This window comes from Spermophilus citellus (assembly GCF_964194105.1).
Source record: "Spermophilus citellus genome assembly, chromosome: 4".
In the NCBI taxonomy this organism is placed as follows: Eukaryota; Metazoa; Chordata; class Mammalia; order Rodentia; family Sciuridae; genus Spermophilus; species Spermophilus citellus.
The window spans coordinates 1,257,055-1,279,908 of NC_138185.1; the positions used below are offsets into that span (position 1 = coordinate 1,257,055).

Genomic DNA, 22,854 nt, shown 5'->3' on the forward strand with positions numbered 1-22,854 from the left:
CAGCATTGTCCAGTTTGTCCTGCAGCTGCCCCCTTCCTCTTCATACTTCAGCCTCCCTGGGGAGGCAGTGAGGGGTGGAAGTTTTCAGTGGGGTTGGTCCTGCTAAATTCACCTCTCTGGGACTTTTGGGAGCTGTGGATCTACTCTAATACTCTAAAGATTAATACTCCAGGAAAAGCCCTTTGGTGGCATTGCTGATGTCATAGAGTGCAAAGGTCACCTCTGAAGATGGCTGCTATAACTTCAGTACGATACACACGTTTCAGGTATATTTATGTAAAGTAACATACTTAGTATATCGTTGCTGTTACCCATCAACACGCACATAGTTATATTCTTAGCTTCTAAAAGAGGAGTAGAGATAAGAATGTTTGCTACTTTAATTTATGAGGGTTGGGGCAACTTTGATTTGCACAAATCTGGACGAGCTCTGCAAGAAGAACATCAGGTAACTGGCGGCTCACTTCACCTGGGGTCTGCACAGTGCCATCAGCTTCGGGGGTTTTACACATTGAGTAGAACCCTTTGGGTCTAGAGGTACTGGGGAGGGTAGGTGGGTTATTTCAGCCTGCTCCCCCAGTTCTGCTGCCTGTGAGTCCCTTGTTGGCAACCAGGCACAGGCTGTCTTACTGTGGTGCTGACAGCAAATGCCCATGGGGGCCCCTTCGTCACACTCCAGTTGTGGTTCACTTTGAAGTGTAACTTGACCAATTCTTCATTGCCAACCCAAAATGAATCACGTTTCAATATAAGTTAAGTGACTGTATGAAACTTAAACCAAAGAAGAGTAATTTGTTTCTAGGTGTACAATTGTTTTTGCAAGTTTCCTTTAGAGTTAGAATGTCTCTGTTAAGATTAAAGTAATTCAAATTTTAGACATAAGGTGGGGTGGGGTGACCTAGGGAAACTTAATAGCCCAAATGGTGAAGGGGCCATGGGCCTGCAGAAACATTGCCGTCACAGTGGCCATCTGCCCTGACAGGTACCCACAGCATGGCCTCTCCTTGTTGTCCACATTTTGTTTCTCATATTAAAGCCAATTGGTAACATCCTGTACTTTAAAGAGTATAATTCATTTGAAAATATTTAAGCATACTGAAAGGAGCAAAAGCAAAACATTTTCTCTTGTCATTGTCACTTAAGTCTTCATACTAGGAAAGATCTTGAAGTGAAGAAACCGTTGAAATGGAAACCACGTTGTCCACGTGGCTCTCAGCTGAGGTGGCAGTGGTGTCCAGGAGCGGGTTTTACGGCCAGGCCTGGTTTCCAGGTACAGGCTCGCAGTGAGGATGCGGACAGGATGGGAGGGAGAACAGCTCCCTCGCAGCAGCTGGTGGGAAGGCCCTGTGCTCAGGCGAGTGATCCACCTGTCCCTCTCCCTGAGGAGCCCCAGAAGAGGGCCGTCACCAGCCCTGGGTGTCTGGGCGGCTGGGGCTCTGCAAATGGTCTCCTGCCCTGTGTCTGTGTTCCTGCACCCTCTTGTGCCACAGCCTCCATTTGGACAGTTACACGCGTTTTTTCCAAAGGCACACGTTGACACGTTTCCTCCACTGGAAGCCCGATTTTCTCCCATTCTCTGTTGAGGCCCAATAGTGCCACCCAGTGACCAGCAATGCTATAGCTCCCTATCAGCCTTCAGTGCAACAAAGCATCTGAGTGGAGTGTTTGCTGCGCCTAGTGCACAGTGATCTGCCACGTTCTGTGGTCAGCTGAACCCCAGATACATGTCCATTACAAACCAATGGCCCGTCCTGGCAGCAAGAGTTGGACATGGGACAGGCTCAACCCATGGGGAGACTTGTGGCTACTAAGCTACAGGGTGGTAGTTTTCCTCCCCTCAAGCAGGACCACGGTTAGGAGTCAAAAGAAAAGTGTTGACAGAATGGCTCCTCCTCAGTGCAAGCCCATGAGTTTGGACTGGGCACTGCCCCTCTCCCCAGGACAGTGGAGGACAGACCTGGGAGGTATGTCGCTTCCTTCCAGAATGGGCTTTCCCTTTGGCTGGTTACACATGGTCCTTTCCCTTCTGTAAACTTAAGGCACAACACAGTTAAAAGTGAAATGGGGGTGTGGCTCAGGGGTAGAGTTTGGTGTACACCAGGCCCGGGGTTCATCCCCAGCTCTTGCAAAAAATTTTTATTAATTGTAAATCTTAGTTTTGCTTGAATAAAAATGAGGGTTCTTACTGCCGTTCAGCAGTAATTGACTAAGCCCTGCAACTCCCACTGCCGTTCAGCAGTAATTGACTAAGCCCTGCAACTCCCACTTGAGGACAGGGTTTGTGGAGGGCTCTGGAGCATTTGCTGTGTTGGACACTTGACAGGTTTTAAACGTCTCCCTCTGAAGTGAAGAGGGTTTGGTGTGGCAGGACACCTGCAGGTGAACTGGAGCTGTTGGCATATGCATTTGGGGGATGTCTTAATGGTTTCTGTGTTTGCCTGATACCTTTCACATACTAAGGGTTATAAGGGGGTTTTTTTAACAGCAGAAGTGACTGGTTCTGTCCCCTGCTTTGTAGTAGATGACATTCAGGTGGGACTCCACTCCTGAGCATTTAATCACATGTGCCAGGAACTCCTAGAAATATTCTCTTGAGATTTGCCCTGAAGGGGGTTGGCGGGGAGAAAAGTTAAAGCAGTAGAGGGTTTGGTCTTGATCCAGACATGTTGTGAAGCTCAGTTTGGAGAGGCGGAATTTATGGTTTTGAAGCCCATAGGTGTTTGTAACCAGAAACGAGGTAAACCATCAAATGTCCCTTCAGATTTATTTCAGGTCATTCCACACAAGCATATCAGGGTTATGTTGAGGTTCTGTAAATGCCTTAGGCCAGATTTTTAGAGTTATTTAATAGTGTGATATTAAGATTTTTTTCAGCAAAGTTTTCAGCTGGTTTGGGAACTCACCCTTCACTCAGGGTCGTTCTCTTTGTGACTGCCAGGTGGTAGGCGTCCTGGCTGGTGGTCAGGTGCACAGCTCTGCAGACAGCAGAGGATTCCTGGTGCCCCTGCTCATTGTCACAGTCCTTTGGGTACTGTGCTGCAGCACTTCTTTCCCACTGTGCCGGGAACTGTCATCTCTTTCTTCCCTGCCCCTCCCCGTGGCTTCCCCCAAGAATGGGCCTTCACTGGTTTTATTTAACCTGGCAGGATCACACATATGCTTCCTGACTTGAGGGGCGTTATGTTCTGATAAGCCTGCCTTAAAGTGGAAAAAGTTGTACAGTCCTTTTGGGGGGCAGGGGGTACCGAGAATTGAATCCAGGGGTGCTTTACCGGAGTACAGGTATGGCCACCACACCTGGAAAGTTGAACAGTCATTTTTTTTTTTAACTGTTCTGGATAGTGAAGAACAGTTTTTTCTTTGTTCCTAGTGTGCCCTTGTTTCCTGTTTTGCCAGACTTGTCATTGCTATATAGTACCCGTCACTTAGAAATCCTGCTCCCCCTGTAGCCTTTGTTTGAGAGGAATGCAGCAGTCCTAGATGTGCCCACCGTGGTAGCTGGGAGCGACTGCTGAGCTCAGTTAGGGAGGGGGTTGCCTTTGAGGAGTGTGGTGGTGCAGTGGCTAGGGATGTGGACCCTGCAGAGGGACTGACAGTTATGAACACGCCGTCCTCAGCTGGAGGTCCACGTGGTTCTGCTGCAGGTTCTATAAAATCAAAAGAGATTTTTACCCCCTATGAAGTGACGTATCCCTGAGGCCATTAGTGCCTCTTGGTGAATCGGTCATAATGCAGCATTATGGTCTGCTCCAGTATTGGTGACCCCAACCTCCTGGCATTATGAGCAGGTCTGTGAAAGGGCCACTCAGGAGCCCTGGGCCCAAAGGGTTCAGGAGGAGTTTGTTGAATCAGGCCTTGCTTGTAGTTGGGGCCTCTTCCCTTTCCTGAGTTTCCCACCCATCTAACCATGTGAGATGGTCACTGGGAGCAATCGCTCACTCACCTGCAGTCCCTGGGTCCTGCTTCAGGATGTCTGCAGCTGTTGACTCCATAAACGGTCTGGGGCTCGCTGCTCCTGGTGCCCTCGCTGGCTGTGTCTCCAGGTATCTCCCTCCTGGGTCTCAGCACTTGGGCTCCTACCTGGTACGTGGTGTGTGCCCAGCCAGGCTGCAGTGCTGAGCTCTGATTGAGGTGCTCTGATAAGGGTTTCAATGTAGTTGATTAGGTACCGACCTTTGACCAGCTTTGCAGGTTGAGGGATTTCAGCTGTCAACTAAGTTGTCCTGTCAATCACAAATAGAATTACTAACTCAAGTTGTACCTGGGGATGTCTGTAGAGAGCATACCTGATCTTAGCACTTGATTCTTGGTATGAAAATAAGATCCATCTTCCCCATGCTGCAGATTTGTCACCCAATGGACTCCTCCGTAGGACCTCACACTAACAGGAGGGGCCAGCCTCACGGGGTGGACATACATGGAGAACTTGTCCATTTTCACCTTACTGATGGGATCAAATTTCCCCAAAAAAAGAATTGTGCTGGAATTCTTACTGAAGGCACTACTGTAAATCTACCTGTTTTTGATAATGTGAAATTTGTTCTTCAGTTTTACAGCTTGGTGATTAAGTGGAGCCTTTAGCAGTAAGCATGTTGGTAGAATTGAAAGGCTTAATGTAATAATAAAGCATTTTTCCTTAGTAAAGTGTGGTCACTACACTACCTGGCAGCTCTTAATTGCCTTTCTGAGTTTTAAGATTTAAAAGACCCTTTTCTCTCAGTGTCTTGCTTCTCAAGGAAGGGCCCAGGAAGTGAAGCTGACCCAGGGGAGACTGTCAGGTGGCGCACATGCTACCCGCTGTCTCACTCAACGTGCCCTTGCTCTGCTTTGCAGCTGTGAAGGATGACAGGAGAGCAGAGGACAGAGCAGTGGCAGCAGCGGCGGCCCCAAGGAAAACAGCCCATCCGGGCACCTCCGTGGGCAGGCAAGCTTCGCCTAGAAGTCTAGTCCCAAAGAAGCCACCTCCTTTCACTAATGTGGCAGGAGCCAAACCAGCCTTTAAAAAGTCACCCTCGGGCTTCAAGGGCACCATTCCCAAGAGGCCGTGGCTCTCAGTCGCCCAGTCAGGTGCTTCAGCTGCCAGGCCTGCAGGACCAACACCTATTACTGTGGCAGCTGCTTCCAAGAAGTCACCCGCCTCTGCTGCTGTGGTGGGAGCCATCCGGAAGCCAGTGGCAACTTCTGTCCCTACAGCCTCACCAGCCCCAGGACGCATTGGAGTTGCAAACCCTGCCCCATCCCAGCCAAATTCACAAATTCGGCAAAATATAAGACGTTCTTTGAAAGAGATTTTGTGGAAAAGGTGGGCTATTCTATTTCGTGTCTGATCTGTTGAGTGGGAGGTTGTTTGTTTATAACATGATCATTTCAAGATCGCCTCCTGTTTATATACAAATGCAAGTGGTTTATGTCATTCTTTTTCGTTCTGTTCAGAGTCAATGACAGTGATGACTTAATCATGACAGAGAATGAAGTAGGAAAAATTGCCCTCCACATTGAGAAGGAGATGTTTAACTTGTTCCAAGTTACAGATAATCGCTATAAGAGCAAATACCGCAGCATCATGTTCAACCTCAAGGATCCTAAGAATCAGGTGTGTGTGCGTTGCACCTAGGTGTTGGAACACTCCTGACCAGGAGATGCCCTCTAGTTTCCATTAGCCAGGTCTCAGAGTCCACAGCAAATGCCACATTCTGAGACACTAGCATCCCCTCCCCCTTCATGGGCCCTGCCCTGCCCTGTCTGAACTGGTGTCCTGCTGGGATCTCACTTGCTACCCTCACCATCACCACTCTGCTGGATTATATAGTCTCCAAAACATTTCTGTAAAATCATGTGTTTGTCACTGTTGTTCCAAAATAAAGTTGGAGGTTTATATCCTGGCAGATGGGATATCCATCTTCTGGTTTGGGCAGCCTTTTCTCCCTTGTTTTCTGAGCAAGCCTCATTTACTGAGGCTTTGTTAGATACAAAGAGAACTGTACCTGCAGTTCTCACACCTTAGTCCTTGGAGTAGCTGTGGGTAGTAAGGATTGGCCACCAGCCTTGCACGGCCCCTCCTGAACCCTTGTTTGCCTTTTAGAGTAAGTATCATGCACTGGGTACATCTTCCAAGGTTGGCATCCCTCTAGTAGTAGAAATGCTTTTCCTGTCTTTATTGCTAACTCTGCACATGATTTGTCTTCCTGAGGAGCTGTCATAGCTCAGCTGGGGTGGCCCGGTGCTTCCTCTGAGATGGTGTTGGGGAGCTTGGTGGGGTTCCACCTCAGGGAGGTATGCAGTACCTGTGACTATTGCTCAGGGCTGCTCCTGTGAGTATTGCTCCCTGGCAGGGTGTCTTGTGATTCTTTGCTGCTTCTCTATACCTTCGAGTAAGCAGTTGCTTAAAACATTTTTTGAATGAATATGAATGGAAGATGTTTGTTTGTAGGGACTCTTCCATCGTGTTCTCCGTGAAGAAATCTCTCTGTCAAAACTTGTGCGAATGAAGCCAGAGGAACTTGTGTCTAAAGAGCTTTCCATGTGGAAAGAGAGGCCAGCAAAATCTGTGAGTGTGAAGGGGGCAGTGCTTGAGGCCCTGGAGGCTTCCCTTCTCCAGAAGTTAACACACATGCTGTTTATAGAAAATGTGGTTTCTGCCCAGAAAACAGGGTTCACTTTTAAGGCCTCATTTCTGTCTTCCTCACATCAGGTCATGGATTCCAGAACTAAATTGCATAATGAAAGCAAGAAGACCACTGTCAAGCCAGAAGCCATTCCTGACATGGAGGATTCTCCACCTGTGTCAGATTCAGATGTGAGCATTCGCGGTTTCAGTGTTGCAGAGGCTGAAATTAACCCCTTCCAGTGCTCTCGGGCTTGTAGCCTCCGTGTGTGTGTGTGTGTGTGTGTGTGTGTGTGTGTGTGACATGTGCATACATTTTCAGCATTCAATGGCCCTTCTTGCAGGCTCTTGATGGTGTACCTTTCTTCCCTGTGTGTTGATACTGTGGGATGGATTGGAAAAGAAGTGACCTCCTTTTTCTTTTTCTTTCACTCTTAGGAACAGCAAGAGTCAGTACGGGCAGCCCCTGAGAAGAGTGCAGCACCCCTTCTTGATGTCTTCAGCAGCATGCTAAAGGACACCACGAGTCAACACAGGGCCCATCTTTTTGATCTAAACTGTAAAATTTGTACTGGTGAGTATATCTTGTGGTGGGGTGAAGCCTTGGAAAGGAGAAACCTGGATTTTGTTTGGAATCCCTTATTCTTTAGAGGCAGTTGTATTTGCCCAAAGTCTGTACGGACAGAAAGATTGTAGTGCTTTTCTGGCCTTCACAGAAGAGCCACCTTCATCCTCTCTGTTCTCCCAGGAAGCCGTTGCCTGCCCAGGAGCAAGCTGTGCTCTTGAATGTCTGTCCTTACATTCCTCAGGTCAGCTTCCATCCTCGGAAGACGAACCAGCCCCTAAAAAACAGAAGCTATCGGCTTCTGCCAAGAAAGAAGACTTCAAACCCAAGTATGACACTTCTCCCCCCGACCCGCTTCCCAACTCAGCTGATGAAGGAACTACAGAGACTGTGCCCGAAAACACCTTGGAGCCAGAGCCAGAAAGTGCTCCTCGTGCAAACCTGGAGAGAAGGCACCTCCCTGGGCCTCCAGGAGAGGGCCGCCCTGAGCCCTCCCTGTTGGAAGACCTGTCCCCCTGCCCAGCCCCCTGTGGGGGTGGGGTGGTCACCACAGTCACAGTGTCTGGTCGGGACCCGAGGACCGCTCTGAGTGGTTCATGCATGGCCACAGCGTCCACCACAGTCCACCTGGACAGCACGCACACGGTGGAAGCCAGACCAGACATGCTGAAGCCTGCTTTAACCTCTGTGACGGTACCCAAGTCCATATTGGCTAAGCCATCCTCTTCTCCAGACCCAAGGTACTTGTCAGTTCCACCACCACCAAACACCAGGTGCGTACTCAAGCTAGGGCCTGAACAAGCCAAGACACTTGTTTCTTTTACATTAAAAAGGAATCAAACACTTAAACTCCCAAATTTACCCAGGAATCGGCTTTGTACCTTCGTGTCCTAAAAAGGCTCAATTCCTTAGGGTGCCTGATTGTCATTTTGGGAGGTACAGATCTTGAAGGGTGAAATTTGAACTTAAAATCATTCAGATTTATTGTCTATCCACCTTATTTTCTTTGGACAAAATGTCTGTTTAAATCATTACAATTAATGTGGTTAATTGGCCAAAGTAAGCTGCCAACCTTGGAAAGTCCACTTTTACTTCTCAAAGGGTCCACACTTTAGGAATTCCCACTGTGCAAAAAGATTTACGTATTCCTTATGGTTTTGTTTTACAGCGTCTCAGAATCACGGTCTCCTCCAGAAGGAGACACAACTCTCTTTTTGTCTCGGCTCAGCACCATTTGGAAAGGATTTATTAACATGCAGAGTGTGGCAAAATTTGTCACCAAGGCGTATCCTGTCTCTGGGTGTTTCGATTATCTCAGCGAGGTTAGAACCAAGAGAGAGAAAGAGAGTGTGTGTGTGTGTCTGTCTGTCTCTTACCAGACTGTCCTGACAGGGCATCAGGTCAACCAGTGTGCTTGGACAGAGATGACCAAGTGGTTGACTTGTAACCCAGAGCAGTGCCAAGGGTATGAGGTGCCCAGACTCAGCATGGGTGGGTGGCATGAATGACCCTGTAGTAGGTCTTCTGTTAGTGCAGTTGAACACACACAGCATTGGTTGGCAATTACGACCTTAATAAGGAGTTGCCAGTCAGTCTTCCTGACTAGTGTTTACAATTTAACTGTATGTGAAAGAGTCATAAAAACTTGGAACCACTTGGTATGGTGACCACACCTGTGTCTTAGCTACTCAGGAGGCTGAGGCAGGAGAATCCATCACAAGGCTAGCCTGGGCAACTTATGGAGATCCTGTCTCAAAAAGGACTGGAGGCTGGGCACCATGACACATGCCTGTAATCCCAGTAGCTTGGGAGGCTGAGGCAGGAAGATTGCCAAGTTTAAAGCTAGCGTCAGCAATGGCTAGGCACTAAACAACTCGGTGAGACCCTGTCTCTAAATAAAAAATACCAAATAGGGCTGGTGATGTGGCTCAGTGGTCGAGTGACCCTGAGTTCTATCCCTGGTGCCCCCACACACACACCGCCACCACCATAAAAAAGGAGTGGAATATAGCTCACTTAGGGGGCGTGAGACCCTGGATGCAGCCCCCAGCACCAAAAAGCTGAAGCTAGAAGCATGGAACAGTGAAGTCTCTTTGGGCGGAGACAGTTATCGTACCACTGGTGGGATCAGTGGTTCCCAGTCACCTTTTATCCACTAGCATTTCCCTTGAGTCCTTGGTCCTGCTGTTTTTGCACCCTGGGTGGTTGGGTACTTGACCCCTGTCTTAGCCTCTGAGTACCACAGCCGCACTAGCTGTTGACTCCCAGCACTTCCTGTTTAGGACTTGCCTGATACAATTCACATTGGTGGGAGAATCGCTCCAAAGACGGTCTGGGATTATGTCGGCAAGCTCAAGTCTTCCGTGTCTAAGGTATCCATTTATAGTATGATCTCTGGTGGTGGAGAAGGTGTTGTCTGTTTTCTTCCTAGCTATTTAACATGTCTAAATTTATAGTTATATTATTATGTGAAGATGTATTTAAGTTGTACGGTAATAGAGGTTTCTGATTTGTTGTATGTGCACTTAGATTTTAGTAAGAAATGTGTGAATTTTGTTTTTCTCGTGTTTTCATGGCTGAAGGAGAAGAAGAGGCGGGAACTAGAGGTGGCCTGGCCTGTTCCATACACTTAGCCTAAGCTTGAGTCGGCTTCAATTTCCTGAGAGCCCCTGAGATTTATCTGCAGTTGCTTGTCCTCTGCGCAGCTTCCTGGGGCGGGGTGGGGGGGGGGGTCTGTATGTCATCAGACTCACAGAAAGGCTAAACCCTCTGATCCAGGCAACCCTCCTAGGGGGAGATGACTAGGCAACTCTTGCAACTCCTACACCCTGTTCAGCATGACCTCTGTCATCCGTGGGCAAGCCTGCTGTGTAGGACACGGCTGAACTGACCTGCACCCAGAGTGGCTCACTAAGAGGTCAAGGCCGAGTGCAGTGGTTTAAAGGATTTTGTGCTGAAGAGTTCAGTCCAGTAGGCTAAAACTCGAACCTTTATTTTCTTTATGTGGACCACAGGACTGTGAAAGTAAGAATTCCTAACCCTCTGTTTTGGAATCTGTGAGACTTAGGCTCAGACTTTAGATATAAAGGGCATGCTTGTTTGAGGGCAGCCACAAGTGACTGTTTTGCCCTGTGCTATTTGCTTTGCAGGAGCTTTGTCTGATCCGCTTTCACCCTGCAACAGAGGAGGAAGAGGTTGCCTACATTTCTCTCTACTCCTATTTTAGCAGCCGTGGCCGCTTTGGTGTTGTAGCGAATAACAACAGGCATGTCAAGGACCTCTACTTGATCCCACTGAGTGCTAAGGACCCAGTGCCACCCAAACTCTTGCCTTTTGAGGGACCAGGTAAGCACTGCCTTCTGGGAGGTCATTAGGCATGTCCAGTCCCCACACAACCCTCTCCCCCAACACACAGTCCCACAGAGTTGTGACATGGTGGACCTGCCACTTCCCCCACACTGGGTCTTCCCAGGAGCTGGAGTTAGAGGAGCAAACAAAGCATGGTCTGGCCTGGGAGCCCATCCTCTGTGACACAGACATGGCCCTGGAAGGACCCCGTTAGTGTAGACATTGTCTCAGAGGTTCAAGAAGAGGGAGAAGCCCACCACTTCCAACTGCCTGTTGGAGTCTCGGAGTCTCGGGTCGGTGACACCAAGGGCCAGCCTTGGGGGCAGTGAAAGGCAGCGCTCCTGTGTCCCGTCCCCGTCCCCCCCCCCCCCAGGCTCGTCACTGCTGCTCACCTCTGCAGTGATCAGTATGGATCCTCCAAAGGGATGATTCCTGGGCTGTGACGGTGGGCATTGACGTGCAAGAACATTCCTCCCAGTGAATACTCCTATGATTTTAATAAGTCCTTTCATCCTTGGTGAACTGCTTTGTGCTTACTCCTTCCTTAGAAAATGTGGTATCTAAAGGATTATTTATAAATTAACCTGGAAAGTGTTCCAGGTTTGTTCCAAGATGAGGTTTATTCTAAAGGGGGGCTGATCCAGTAGTGTCCAGTTCTTCTTAGTCCCTTTGAAGAAGGGGAGTGTCACCTGATGCCCACATTTGGACTACGAAGTCCCCTGAGGCTGGTCTTACCTAAAATCTGATGTGTCTGTCCCATGCTCAATCAATGGCTCTTTGAGTGCTTTGTTGTAGAGGCAGCCACTGGATGCCGCGAGCACTTCCAGCTGCAGTCTAGACCCTGCCTCCTTGTGCCATCCAGGCCTTGGAACAGTGCTCCTGCTGCTCAATCCATGTGGCACACTCAACCCATGTGCCCGAGGTAGCAGGGTCCTGGGGCCAGAGTCATTGCCCAAGCACGGCTCTTCCCAATGAGCTGCCCCTAGTCCCAGCTTGGGCTCAGCCTGGACCTGCTTTCTGGAATTATATGCCCATAAAGGTATTGATTAGTATCAGTAATTCCAGAGTAAAATTTAACCGGCAGGGTACATGAAATCATTTTAATGCCAAGCATGTTTTAAAAGCTGAGTGCTTTAGCATGTCCTGTCAAATCCTACTTGGGTAAAGAAATATGACCTGGGTGGCAGAAAGAGCCCTGAAGGTGATTGGTGGCAGCCATGTGAAGAGCACTGGCCAGTGCCATCGTGACCAGGGGGAAGAGGTGTCCAGTCCTCCTGGGAGTGAAGATCCAGAAGCTGACCCTCAGACACCTATGGAGAGCATCCGGTCAGTTACAAGTGTGGGAGTTGGAGTCCACGTGACTCTCTGTGACGCAGAGCTGTGCTGCCACAAGCCTTTTTTATTAGAGAAATGTGAGTTGGATCCCTTGCTAAAAAATGAAGGTTCCACCCTTATTTGCACTCTGCCTCATCTCCAGCTTGGCGGTGCCAGATGAGGACTGATTACCAGGGACGTGGAGCCACCTGGAGTTAGTGTGGGCTGGGGTACATGGGGCCCTCAATAGTCCCTACCAAGCACAGGAATTAAAGGAGGGTCCAACAGCAGACAGTGAAAGGGTCAAGGGGGGCCACCAGAAAAGCGAGCAGCGCCTCCATTGTGAGCTGCAGCAGCCACTCACATGGTGCAGTGCTGTAAGAGAGCACTTCCACGACGTAGGGGCAGGAGGGGTCCTCCACTGAATGTGACTGGGTGCCGAGCACCCAGCCTCTCTGCTCAGTGACTCAGTGGATATCACACTCACCACTGCATGACATTGCCTGGAGGGGACACTCGAAAAGATAGGCAGATGTCCATCCACAATAAAGAACAACTGTGTTCTGTTGAAATAGAAAGGAGGGTTTTAGAAAAGTAACCAATGAAGTATTCCCTGTTAACTTGTGAAGACTTTAGCCCACGGGCTTTGATAAGCTGCTCTCCATTCTCTGGCCCACTGTCAGCACGCGCATGTGTCTGCGTGTGCGTGGCGTCTGCACACGGGCAGCAGCACCTTGGCCTGGGCTGGGCTTGTTGGACCTGGCCCTATGCAGACGGCTTGGCTTGGCGTTTTCTAGAAGTAGGGGTGTGTGTGTGTGTGGAAGGCCTAGCAGGAGAAGGACTCTGGCCTCTGTCCCTGTCCTCACCAAGTCTAGTCTCTGCAGAAGCCTTTGAAAGTTCAGACCCCATGTGAATCTGGTGACAATGTCTCCCCAGCAGACCCACAGTCCCGTCTGAACATCTGCCATATGGCAAACAGTGGTCCCTGCACTTCCTGCCGTCCCTTGCCTAGGAAGTGTTGAGGCTGGGGTCTCCACAGGCCCCCTTGCCCCAGATCCTTGCTCAGTATCATGGTTGCCTCCCTTCCACGGTCTGTGCAGCATATGAAGCCTAGGCCTGAAAGAGACTGTGGCACCCCAGCATTGAGCTGCTCTCTGCAGCAGGGGTAGTGTGAGCAGATGGTCGGTCCTGTGCCCAGTATGCTCAGATGGCATGAAGTGGGTGGAAAGGTGAGGTGATTGCAGGAAAGTGACCCACTTGTCCCTCTGCCCCAGTTTACACCACAGAGAGTCACTGGAGGTCCCTCACAAGCTCTGCTTTTCACACTTGGAAAGCAAGCTGAGACCCCAGAGGTGCCAAGGCTCCGGCTGGCCCGCCATCCAGCATTTGGTCCCCTATGGAGCTGCTCCCATGGGGCTCAACCACATACAGACCATGGGAGCTCAGTGCATGCCCAGAGCCCGCTCGCTTTCTGTAGGACACTTTTGTCCTGGTGCATTTTAATGATCCTCTCCACAAAGATGTAGGTGGTCTTGTAGTGTCAAGAACAGCTGGAATGCCCGGGACGCTTAATCCATCTGTGCACCCTCTCCACTTGGACATTAGCTCTGCAGGACTTTTTGGGAGGACTTGGAGTCACAGTGCAGGTCTGGGTCTCAGTAACAGGAGCAAAACTAGTCAGGGAAAGTTCATCTTGCTCATCTGTGTGGCCCTGGCAGTGCTGGGCCTGAAACCAGGATGTCCCCAGGGTGCTCACCAGGGCCACCATCAGGTCAGAGAACCTGGCTTGGTCTTGATGCGGTGCCTGCTGTGCAGCCCAGCCCACCACAGGCTGGTACAGTCCTCCCTGAGCCCCCTTCCCTGTCCACAGGGAAGCATTGGAGGAGCAGCAAACTCCACCACATCTTTTTTGTATTTTACTGCGTCTCATTTAGCAGGGAAGTTCTATGCCTTGAAACATTGGCAGGTAAGCAGTTCTTTAGTTTTCATGTGTTTGTATCAGTGGCTTTGCACAGAAATTGTAATCAAAGTTATGTGCAGTATTGAATGGAATGTACTGCTTTCTCTTTCTAAATCAATAAAAATATTTCATGGAAACTGGTCATTGTTTGTTTGACTTGGAACTGTTTGGTAGCTCCTGGCCACCTGATGTAGGTCCACCTTTGCTACTTGTCCATGCAGGCAGCTCCCAGGGGCTTACCAGGCAGTTAGTTGAGCAGCAGAGGGCATGTGGGCTAGGGCTGCTCCAGGGCGTCGCCCACACCCAAGCACCTGGAAGAAGATGGACAGCAGCACTCCTCTTGCCTGAAACACGCATGGCCCAGAGGCTTCCTATCAGCTTTAGGGATTCAGAGTGGAAAAGAGGGGGAGGTTCTGAGTGTGCATGCACACTCTCGGTCAGGAGGAGTGCAGTGTTTCCCCAAAGTCCGTCAGGTCTCTATCCAAGCCATGTCTGAGAACTGTTGTTTATTAACTTCCACACAATTGCTATTCCAACATGTGTTTTGGCAGATTCAGACCCATGACAGGGTTTTCATTGTTAAGTAATGAATAGTTGAACGTGCCAGGTAGATTAAGGATGACTGTCATTTTGATAGCTGTGGGGTTAGCAGGAGTCAGCTTTCAGGTAGTTTTCTATAATAAAACAGCACCAACCTGTGACACATCAGGGACAATGTGGGGGCAGTCACAGAAGTGCTGCGGCCCAGCACCTGTGGAGGCACAGCCACATCATCTCACAGTCCCCATTGCTGACACACCTGGAGGTGGGTCCTGGTTTTGGTCTTGTCTAAGGAGATTAATTGGCACACACTTTTCAACCACACACTTGTCCTTGGTTTGCCTCTCTCCTGTCGGTGAGGTCTGATACCACTGTATATGAGGCTAGACCCTTGCACCTTGACAACACACTGGAGACTCACAAAGTGCTTGTTTTCAATGTGCTACACTGTGAAAGAAAACGTTGGCCCCCGTGCATTAGCACCCTTGACCTTTGTAGAAATGGAGGACAGCATGTTTCAACTGCAGCTGGTATTCAGCATCCCACCACCTAACTGTTATTACCTACTGTATCAATTGCATATCCCACAGTAGCCCTCCTCGGGGAGGTGGGTGGGTAAGCATCTTGGTGGTCACTGCTTCTTAGGACACACCCCACCCCTTAACATGGCAGCTACTAGGGTGGGGCAGGCTGAAGAGAGCTGGTCCTCGTGCATGGGGCACAGCTGGAGGCACTTGGGACCCTTTTACTTTATCAGTAGAGCACAGTTAAATGCAAATTAGGGGTGTGCCTTTTCTCCATCAGTGAGCATGTTTCCAGGCCCAAAGTGAATGCATGCATTCTTACACAGGCAGGAGCTGCTTCCCAGGGCTAGCTGAATGTCAGATGTCCATGTGTCTGTAGCAGCAGCGAGACACAAGGCAGGTGTTGAGGTGGTCTGTTTCAGAAGAGGAGTCAGCATCTTGGGACAGCCCCGTTTGGATTTAAATCGATTCCTGGAGGAGATGAGAGGGAAACTGAGTGCACACTGACCTGTGTGAAGCTTGATTGGCCTCCCATGGTGTGCAGATAGGATGGTCAGGAGTTGACAGTATTTTAGAGTACCGGCAGCTGGTCAATAGCAACCTGGAGATGCCTTCTGCGCACAACCAGCACAAATAGTACTCAATTCACTGGGAGGACTGTGGCAGCAGAGGTCAATCTGGTGCAAGTCTGTTGAGCCCTCCAGGCTTTAGTCGGAGTGGTGATGTGCCCATCATATACACCCTTTATTGACCTGAGATTGATCTGTACCACAGGCCCTTTTTTAGAACTTGGACTTTCCCACAGTGAGGCAGTGTAGCCCCTCCATGTTGAGTACAAGGGGTCAGCACTGAGCTGACCTCCTCCACTTCTCCGCACCAAGGACCCTCACCCTCACAGCTTGCAGATCCCGTTCCCACTTGTGCTCTTGGTGTCAGGTTCCAGAGTGAGCCCGCCTTGCAGAGCTGCTCCAGGGAAATGCTCCACAGGTGCTCAGCAGGCAACCCTCCCCTGACACCAGGGTGCTGGGGATTGAACCTAGCATCTTGCACGTGCTAGGCAATCACTACCCCGGAGCTACACCCCCAGCCTCGACAAGCGTTCGATACAGAAAGGCCGTGATAGCCAGTTTAACAGTTGACCCTATCCCAACACCATGGATTCCAGTATGTTATATTCAGTAAATTAATGGCAATTATGGTGAAAATAGTACTATTTCAAGTTAAGGTATCTTTACTTCAGTTTTCATAGGAAATGTGAAGATTGCCCTTCACATTTGCTGGCTGTAGAAAATTGAGTGTGATGTTCATTGTGTCCTTCCTGACTTTCCGGTTTCTGTCCCCTCTGCCTGTCTCTTCTGGTGCCCACTGGGCCATTTCTCTGGTGAAAGGATGGTGGCAAGGTCCAGGACTGGTTTCAGTTGTGGCCCCCAGCTCTTGCACACCAGCCAGGGAGGCAGGAGGCTCTCAGCCTGGGAGGAGGGAGAGGCATCCCCTTGTGCTCAGCCTGCTGGTGGACCTCCTTCCTGGGACTTAGAAAGCTGCTAACTCCCGTGAGAACAGCATAATAGTATTCAAAAACAGCTACTTGAAATGATTTATGGTTGTCTGTAAAATCACAAAAATAAGAATCTTTGGTACTGGTTTTAATTATAAGAAAAATACAATGAATACCTCTCGTGTACCTCAGTAATATTCAGTTAGATAAATCAAATATACATATAGATTAATTTTAAATATGTTTATGAAACAACATTTTGACCTTTGTGTGTTATTTCCCCCATAAGTTACTGTCTTATGACTTGGACTTTTTGTTCCTCTTTTTGTTATTCTTGACTTTTTATGTCAGGGAGGGGTGCTTACTAGAATATTAGCTCTTTTTTTTTTTTTTTTTTTTTTTTTTTTTTTTTTTTAGTTGTAGATGGCCAAATACCTTTGTTTTGTTTATTTTTATGTGGTGCCGAGGATCGAACCCAGGGCCCCGCGTGTGCTAAGCAAGTGCTGTGCCACTGAACCACAACCTCAGCCCAGCATTTCTTTCTTTTTTTTTTTTCAGTTGTAGATGAACATAATACCTTTATTTTATTTATTCTTATATGGTGCTGATAAGTGAACCCAGTGCCTCACACATGCTAAGCAAGCATCTACTACTGAGCTACAGCCCCAGCCCTTAGCATTTCTGATCTAAGTTAAGTTGCCACAACTTAATTTTTGGAATGACCCCTTTTCAAGAAATAACTCTTTTTAGAAACACTGTGCCATGGACTTGTTTTCTCCCCACGGAGCCCAGAGCTGGCTGTTTGGGTGCTTCTCTTGAGCACCAGGTACTCCTTGACACACTGCTCACTGGGTTCTGTTCTAACTCTAAGGTAATTAGCCATTTCATGCAACTTCATTTTTCTCATTAATTGCAAACCTGACACCAGAGACTAAGGATCTCATTGATAGCTTGTGCTTCGCTGGTCATTATTAATGGAGTTGAATTGGTCCCCTGACATTTACTGCTAGCATGTGTAGCCTTTGAGTTCACCTCATACACTAAAGACAAAGGGTTATTCTGACATGCAGCAGGGGCAAGCAAAAGCACAGCAAAGCTTTGGTGTTCATCCTGGGACCTCTGGGTCCCTGTGGCTCAGCCAGCAGAAGCTTGCAGAGGGCCTTTCCACCACCTCCCTCTGGATGCTATAGCATCAGACTTTTTAAAATGGAGCTGAGTTCTGAAAATGGGATGAATGTGCTCAGGAGTTGGGCCCTGGGTCTGTAATTTGTGACTAGTGAGTTAATCGCTCTTCCCTTTAGGACAGCAGCTGTCAGGACCAGGCAGGCACACTGGTGTGTTCAGGGACTAAAGCTGCTGGTATTTTGCCATAATAATCAAACTCTTGGTTTTATTTTGTCACAGAAGCTCTTCTTCTAGCTAATAAACATGCCCCCCAAAAAAACCTTAACACACTTTGTCTCTGAAGGATGAAAGCTGGATTCAGATTCTAAAGTTTATACGAATATTTTGTTTTTCAGGTCTTGAGTCCCCACGTCCAAATATGATCCTTGGGTTAGTAATCTGTCAAAAAATAAAACGTCCTTCAAATGCTGGAGAGCTAGACAAGATGGATGAGAAGCGAGCCCGACTTCAGCAAGAAGAAATGGATGTTTCCATCTACCCCAGGGTAACTGCAGCCCCACAACCCGAGAAGAAAGCCCCCAAGTACCAACTCTACTCTGCAGACACGGCTATCAGCACCACACCCCCTGGGTCCCCTCCACCCCCACCCCCTCTTCCTGAACCCCCAGTGTTGAAAATATTGTCATCCCTCAAGCCAGGAGCCACCAGCAGCACCTCAGCACCTGCAGCGGCAGCAGCAGCTCCCAGGGCAGCCTCCCCCATCACTTCATCCACCGCAAAAACAGCTTCGCCCCTGGAGCACATCCTGCAGACTCTCTTTGGAAAGAAGAAATCATTTGAGCCCCCAGTGAAAGAGTCTGCTGGGCCGTCTCAAGCTGTCCAGCAGGATCCCAGAGCCAAGGGCGAGGACGGAGTGTCAGCGGCTCCTTTGTTAGATCCAATTGTTCAGCAGTTTGGTCAGTTCTCAAAAGATAAGGCCTTGGAGGAGGAAGAAGATGACAGGCCCTATGACCCGGAGGAAGAGTACGACCCAGAGCGAGCCTTTGACGCCCCCCTGGCTGAGCGAGGGGGTCACCATGACGGGGAAAAAGCTCCTGACACAGCAGAGAGGGAAGAGGTGGCCTATGACCCCGAAGATGAAACAATTTTGGAAGAAGCCAAAGTGACCATTGACGACCTCCCCAACAGAATGTGCGTGGATGTGAGAAGCAGCTCTGCAGAGAGGCCTGTGGAGTTCTCCACCGCCGGCCCCGCTCCCTCCTTGGTTGAACAACAGCGGATGTTGGAAGAACTGAACAAACAAATTGAGGAGCAGAAGAGGCAGCTGGAGGAGCAGGAGGAGGCGCTGAGGCAGCAGAGGGCGGCCGTCGGGGTCTCCATGGCCCACTTCTCTGTTTCAGATGCACTGATGTCGCCACCTCCCAAGTCTTCCCTGGGCAAGGCCGAGATGTTCCCACAGGAGCAGCAGGTCCCAGACCAGAGTCAGGGAGCCTCTGGGGCAAGCCAGAGCTCAGAGGCCAGGCAGAGCCGAGATCCGCGGCAGGCCAGGCGGCTGGCTGCTGAGAACTGTGAGAGTGAAGCCCTCCCCAGGGCCCCAGCGGGAGGCCTGCGAGTCCCACAGGGCACCCTGCCCCCCAGGGAAGCGCCTCCAGCTGGCCAGGTGCCTGTGCCCACCCAGGAAGCAAAGGAGTCATCAGCTGCTTCATGGGCAGTGGGGGAAAAGACTGCTCCTCTGTTATCTGAGCAGGATGGCCAGAGGTGTGAGCACCCTGGAAACTCTGTCCAGCAGGCCCTAGAGAGTGTCCATCCCCAGGCAGCTGGAGACAGCGTGGCCAGACCTGCCCGGAGAGTGCTGCTGCCCACACCCCCGAGCACAGCCTTTCAGCCTGGCTTCCCTCCACAGAACGAGCTACAGAGTTTTAACCCCTCAGGAGGGAGAGAGCCTTTCTCAGGGCCAGTGTTTACACCTCAGGAAAAGCCTCTCGGCTCCTCCCCTTTTGAGGACCCAAGAAACGCCCAACCTGCTGGGAAGAGTGACACCCCAGCAGGTGACTCGGAGGCAGGCAGAGAGCCACAGCCCAGTGCCCTATTCCCCCCACCTGGGCAGAAAGCAGGGGCCCCTCTGCCCCAGTTTCCTGGACAGCGCGAACCTGCACCTCGCACTTTTGGGATGTCAGGACTTCATGGCCCCAGCTTCCCGGGACCAAGGGGGCCAGTCCCTCCATTTTCAGAGGAGAATGTTGTTCCTAACAGTGATGGTCCAAGGGGACCTCCACCCACCAGATTTGGAGTCCAGAAGGGACCCATCCCTTCCTTATTCTCAGGGCAGCATGGGCCACCTCCTTATGGGGACACCAGGGGCCCCTCGCCCTCCTACCTTGGTGGGCCCAGAGGAGGAGCCCCAGCACAATTTGAAGAGCGCAAAGACCTCCATGGGGAGAAAAGAGAGTTCCAGGAGGCCCCGTACAGTGACACAGCTGGCGCCCCTGCCCAGTGTGAAGGGCCCGAGCAGGCCCAGTTCATGGGGGGCAGGGGTGCCCCGCCTTTCCAGTTTGGAGGCCAGAGGCGGCCTCTACTGACTCAGCTGAAAGGACCCCGAGGAGGCCCCCCACCTGCTCAGTTTGGAGGTCAGAGGGGACCACCCCCTGGCCACTTTGTGGGCCCAAGAGGGCCCCATCCCAGCCAGTTTGAAACTGCCCGGGGCCCCCACCCCAGTCAGTTTGAAGGCCCCAGAGGCCAGGCACCGAGTTTCATGCCAGGCCCCAGAGGCATTCAGCCTCAGCAGTTTGAAGAGCAGAGGGTAAACTCCCCACCCAGGTTTGCAAATCAGAGGGCACCAGCACCTCTGCCATTTGGGGGACCAAGGGGCTCAGCTCCCTTTACTGAAAAAAATGAACAGACACCTACCCGGTTTCACTTCCAAGGCCCGTCCCCGCAAGCGATGAAGCCACCCCCCAGACCCCTGCTGGAGCTTCCGAGCCACCCCCCACAGCTCAGGAAGGACAGGTGGGACGAGGCGGGTCCCACCACAGCTGTGCCCTCCAGTGCAGCATCAGGACCGGGCCCTGAGGCGGAGGGCCAGTGGGTGTCTGAGTTCCGTGAGGGCAAAGGCCATGAGTATAGGAACCAGACTTTTGAAGTGAGGCAGAGAGAGCGGTTTGAATCTGGGCCCAAAGAAAAAACACCAGATGAGCCAGAAGCCCAAGTGCAAGAGAGTCGGCCGGGCCGCGTCTTTGAGGACCGGAGGCGGGAGCGGGAGCGTGGCAGAAACTGGAGTCGGGAGAGAGACTGGGAGAGGAGCCGCGAGTGGGAGAGACACCGGGAGAAAGACTGCAGCCGGGAGTGGGACAAGAGCCGCGAGAGGGGCACCAACAGGGACAGGGAGAGAGAGGCCGAGCGGGCCAGGGAGTGGGACCGGAGCCGGGAGAGGAGCCGAAACCGAGACCGGGACCGCAGGCGGGACCGAGACAGGGCCCGTGACAAAGACCGGGAGCTGCGTGAGCGAGGCCGGGACCGCAAAGATCGCAGCAAGAGCGCAGAGAGCTCCCGGGACACAAAGCCCGAGGCCACCAGGGCCCCCGACACAGATGGCACTTCTGCTCAGGCCTAGGGCCCTGCCCCGAGGCTGCGCAGCACAGGCACGTGTGGGCCTGGCAGAAATCCTTTTTAAAAGCCAAGTTCATAAAATGTATCGAGCAAACAGTTTTTGAAATAGCTATGAACTTGATGCAGGATAGAATATTCTGGACTTCAAAAATTACTGTAATTTTGTGTATAATGGTTTCTTAACAAGATTTCACATCTTTACAATTCTGATGCTTTTTTAAAAAACCTAAGAACTCTTAATATTTCCATTTAACTTAGATAAATGGGAAGGTGTCTACAAAAGCATATTGCTTTTTCAGATTATAAAGTTATCTTTTCCAATAACTCGACTTGTAAATTTTAAGGGAATTTCAGTGGACCTTAGAGCCATACCTTTGCTGGCGTCTCATCGGTCTCCCTTTCCCAGGCTGCGCACAGGGCCCTCCGCTGCTGTCTGGGAGCTGAGGGTGGGTTGTGGAGGACAGTCTTAGCAGCTCCCCTGGGGAGTCGAGAAGCCCAGAACTTGCAAATACATCTTTCTTTAGTCATAAAGGGATTGAGTTTCAAGTTTAAACCCAGAAGCCAAACATGTTTCTTAGTTTTTCTCAGTTTTTATATATCACCTTTTTTTTTTCAAAAAAAAAAAATTAAAAGCAGCATCTATCCTAGCAGAAATTGTTGCATTTTAAATAACAATTTAATGAAAAATGTTTACGTTTTACCAGCCTAAAGAAAGAAAAAATAAACCAATTAAGTATACGTAAGGGGGTGGGGGTCTCTTCGATGTGCACAATCAGGAATGCGGTATCAAATTCTGCCTCTGAGCAGCACTCTCATATCCCAAGATCCCAGGAACGTGCGCTGGGGCCCAGCTGCCATGAGTCGGGTGTCAGTTTGGAAGTTTGTTACTGGAATGGAGGGTCTTTGTATGAAGGGAGCAGAAGAGTGGCTCTTAGTCAAGCAAGACAGGGTTTCCGCCCCGGAACGCAGTGTGGTGCTGCTCGTCAGGCGCTTCTGGGCAGCGCTCAGTAGGCAGCGGAGGAGCCTGGCAGCCTGTTCGACTGTACAAATACACTTTGATAATTCTTTTTATATTTTCATAAGCTTACTTTTGCAGATATAAAATTAGAGACTTCCATTTGTTCTTTGGAGTCTTTTATTCCATTGTACATCACTACAGATTTTTCACTTTATAGCACAAATTTTTAAGTTGAGAAAACATCAAGAACTTAGCAGTCTGAGATGTTTATGAACCAAGTGTCAGTAGGTTAAATTACATTAAAGTAGGTGTCAAGTTCCAACATCTAATAGGATGTGAAGGGTTTTTTTTACATATAAAGCAAATTTTTCTAATTTAAATACACAAATGTAAAAATCAAGTGTGTTTCTTTAGGTTTACTTGATAGAAATTTCTGTAAATCGTATTTTGTATTGCAGAGTGTTATATCACTGTATATTAAAACACAGGACTTCATAGGTTTTGTTACTTGAAGTAGAATAAACATCTACGGAGAGTTCTTGTCTCTGGGTCTTCACTTGGCCTTGGCCCCCAGGCCCCCTCAGCGGATCTGGGCCCTCCCTCCACCTGTTGCTGGCCCTGCTCATAAAGCAGGCAGTTACTGGAGTTAGTCGAGGCCTCTGCAAGGGCTTAAGGCCCGTGGTCTGTCGGAGCAGGTGCTGCTTGGGTAGGAGTTTCCCCCCAAGCCCAGTCCTGGCCCATGGCTCCCTATTAAAGCAGCTATGGCCTCCACAATGGCCAAAACACAGCTGGCTGGGCAGTTGGCCTGAGTGCCT

At 50.0% G+C, this 22,854-nt stretch overlaps 1 protein-coding gene across 4 annotated transcripts in view; it reads left to right on the forward strand.

The window, feature by feature from the left end:
* The window catches only part of DIDO1 (death inducer-obliterator 1), a 51,176-nt gene extending 28,624 nt beyond the window's left edge, over positions 1-22,552 (forward strand). For 3 of the 4 annotated variants that reach the window (XM_081288981.1, XM_081288980.1, XM_081288979.1), the window contains exons 8-17: positions 4,834-5,302; positions 5,434-5,593; positions 6,431-6,547; positions 6,692-6,796; positions 7,043-7,178; positions 7,414-7,942; positions 8,338-8,491; positions 9,452-9,541; positions 10,319-10,514; positions 17,871-22,552. In XM_081288981.1, coding sequence (XP_081145107.1) covers positions 4,834-5,302; positions 5,434-5,593; positions 6,431-6,547; positions 6,692-6,796; positions 7,043-7,178; positions 7,414-7,942; positions 8,338-8,491; positions 9,452-9,541; positions 10,319-10,514; positions 17,871-21,085 — 5,171 coding nt within the window. In that variant the 3' untranslated portion in view covers positions 21,086-22,552. The remainder of the gene's footprint in view (positions 1-4,833; positions 5,303-5,433; positions 5,594-6,430; positions 6,548-6,691; positions 6,797-7,042; positions 7,179-7,413; positions 7,943-8,337; positions 8,492-9,451; positions 9,542-10,318; positions 10,515-17,870) is intronic. The other variant, XM_081288982.1, reaches the window with a different exon arrangement.
* Positions 22,553-22,854: the final 302 nt, after the last annotated feature.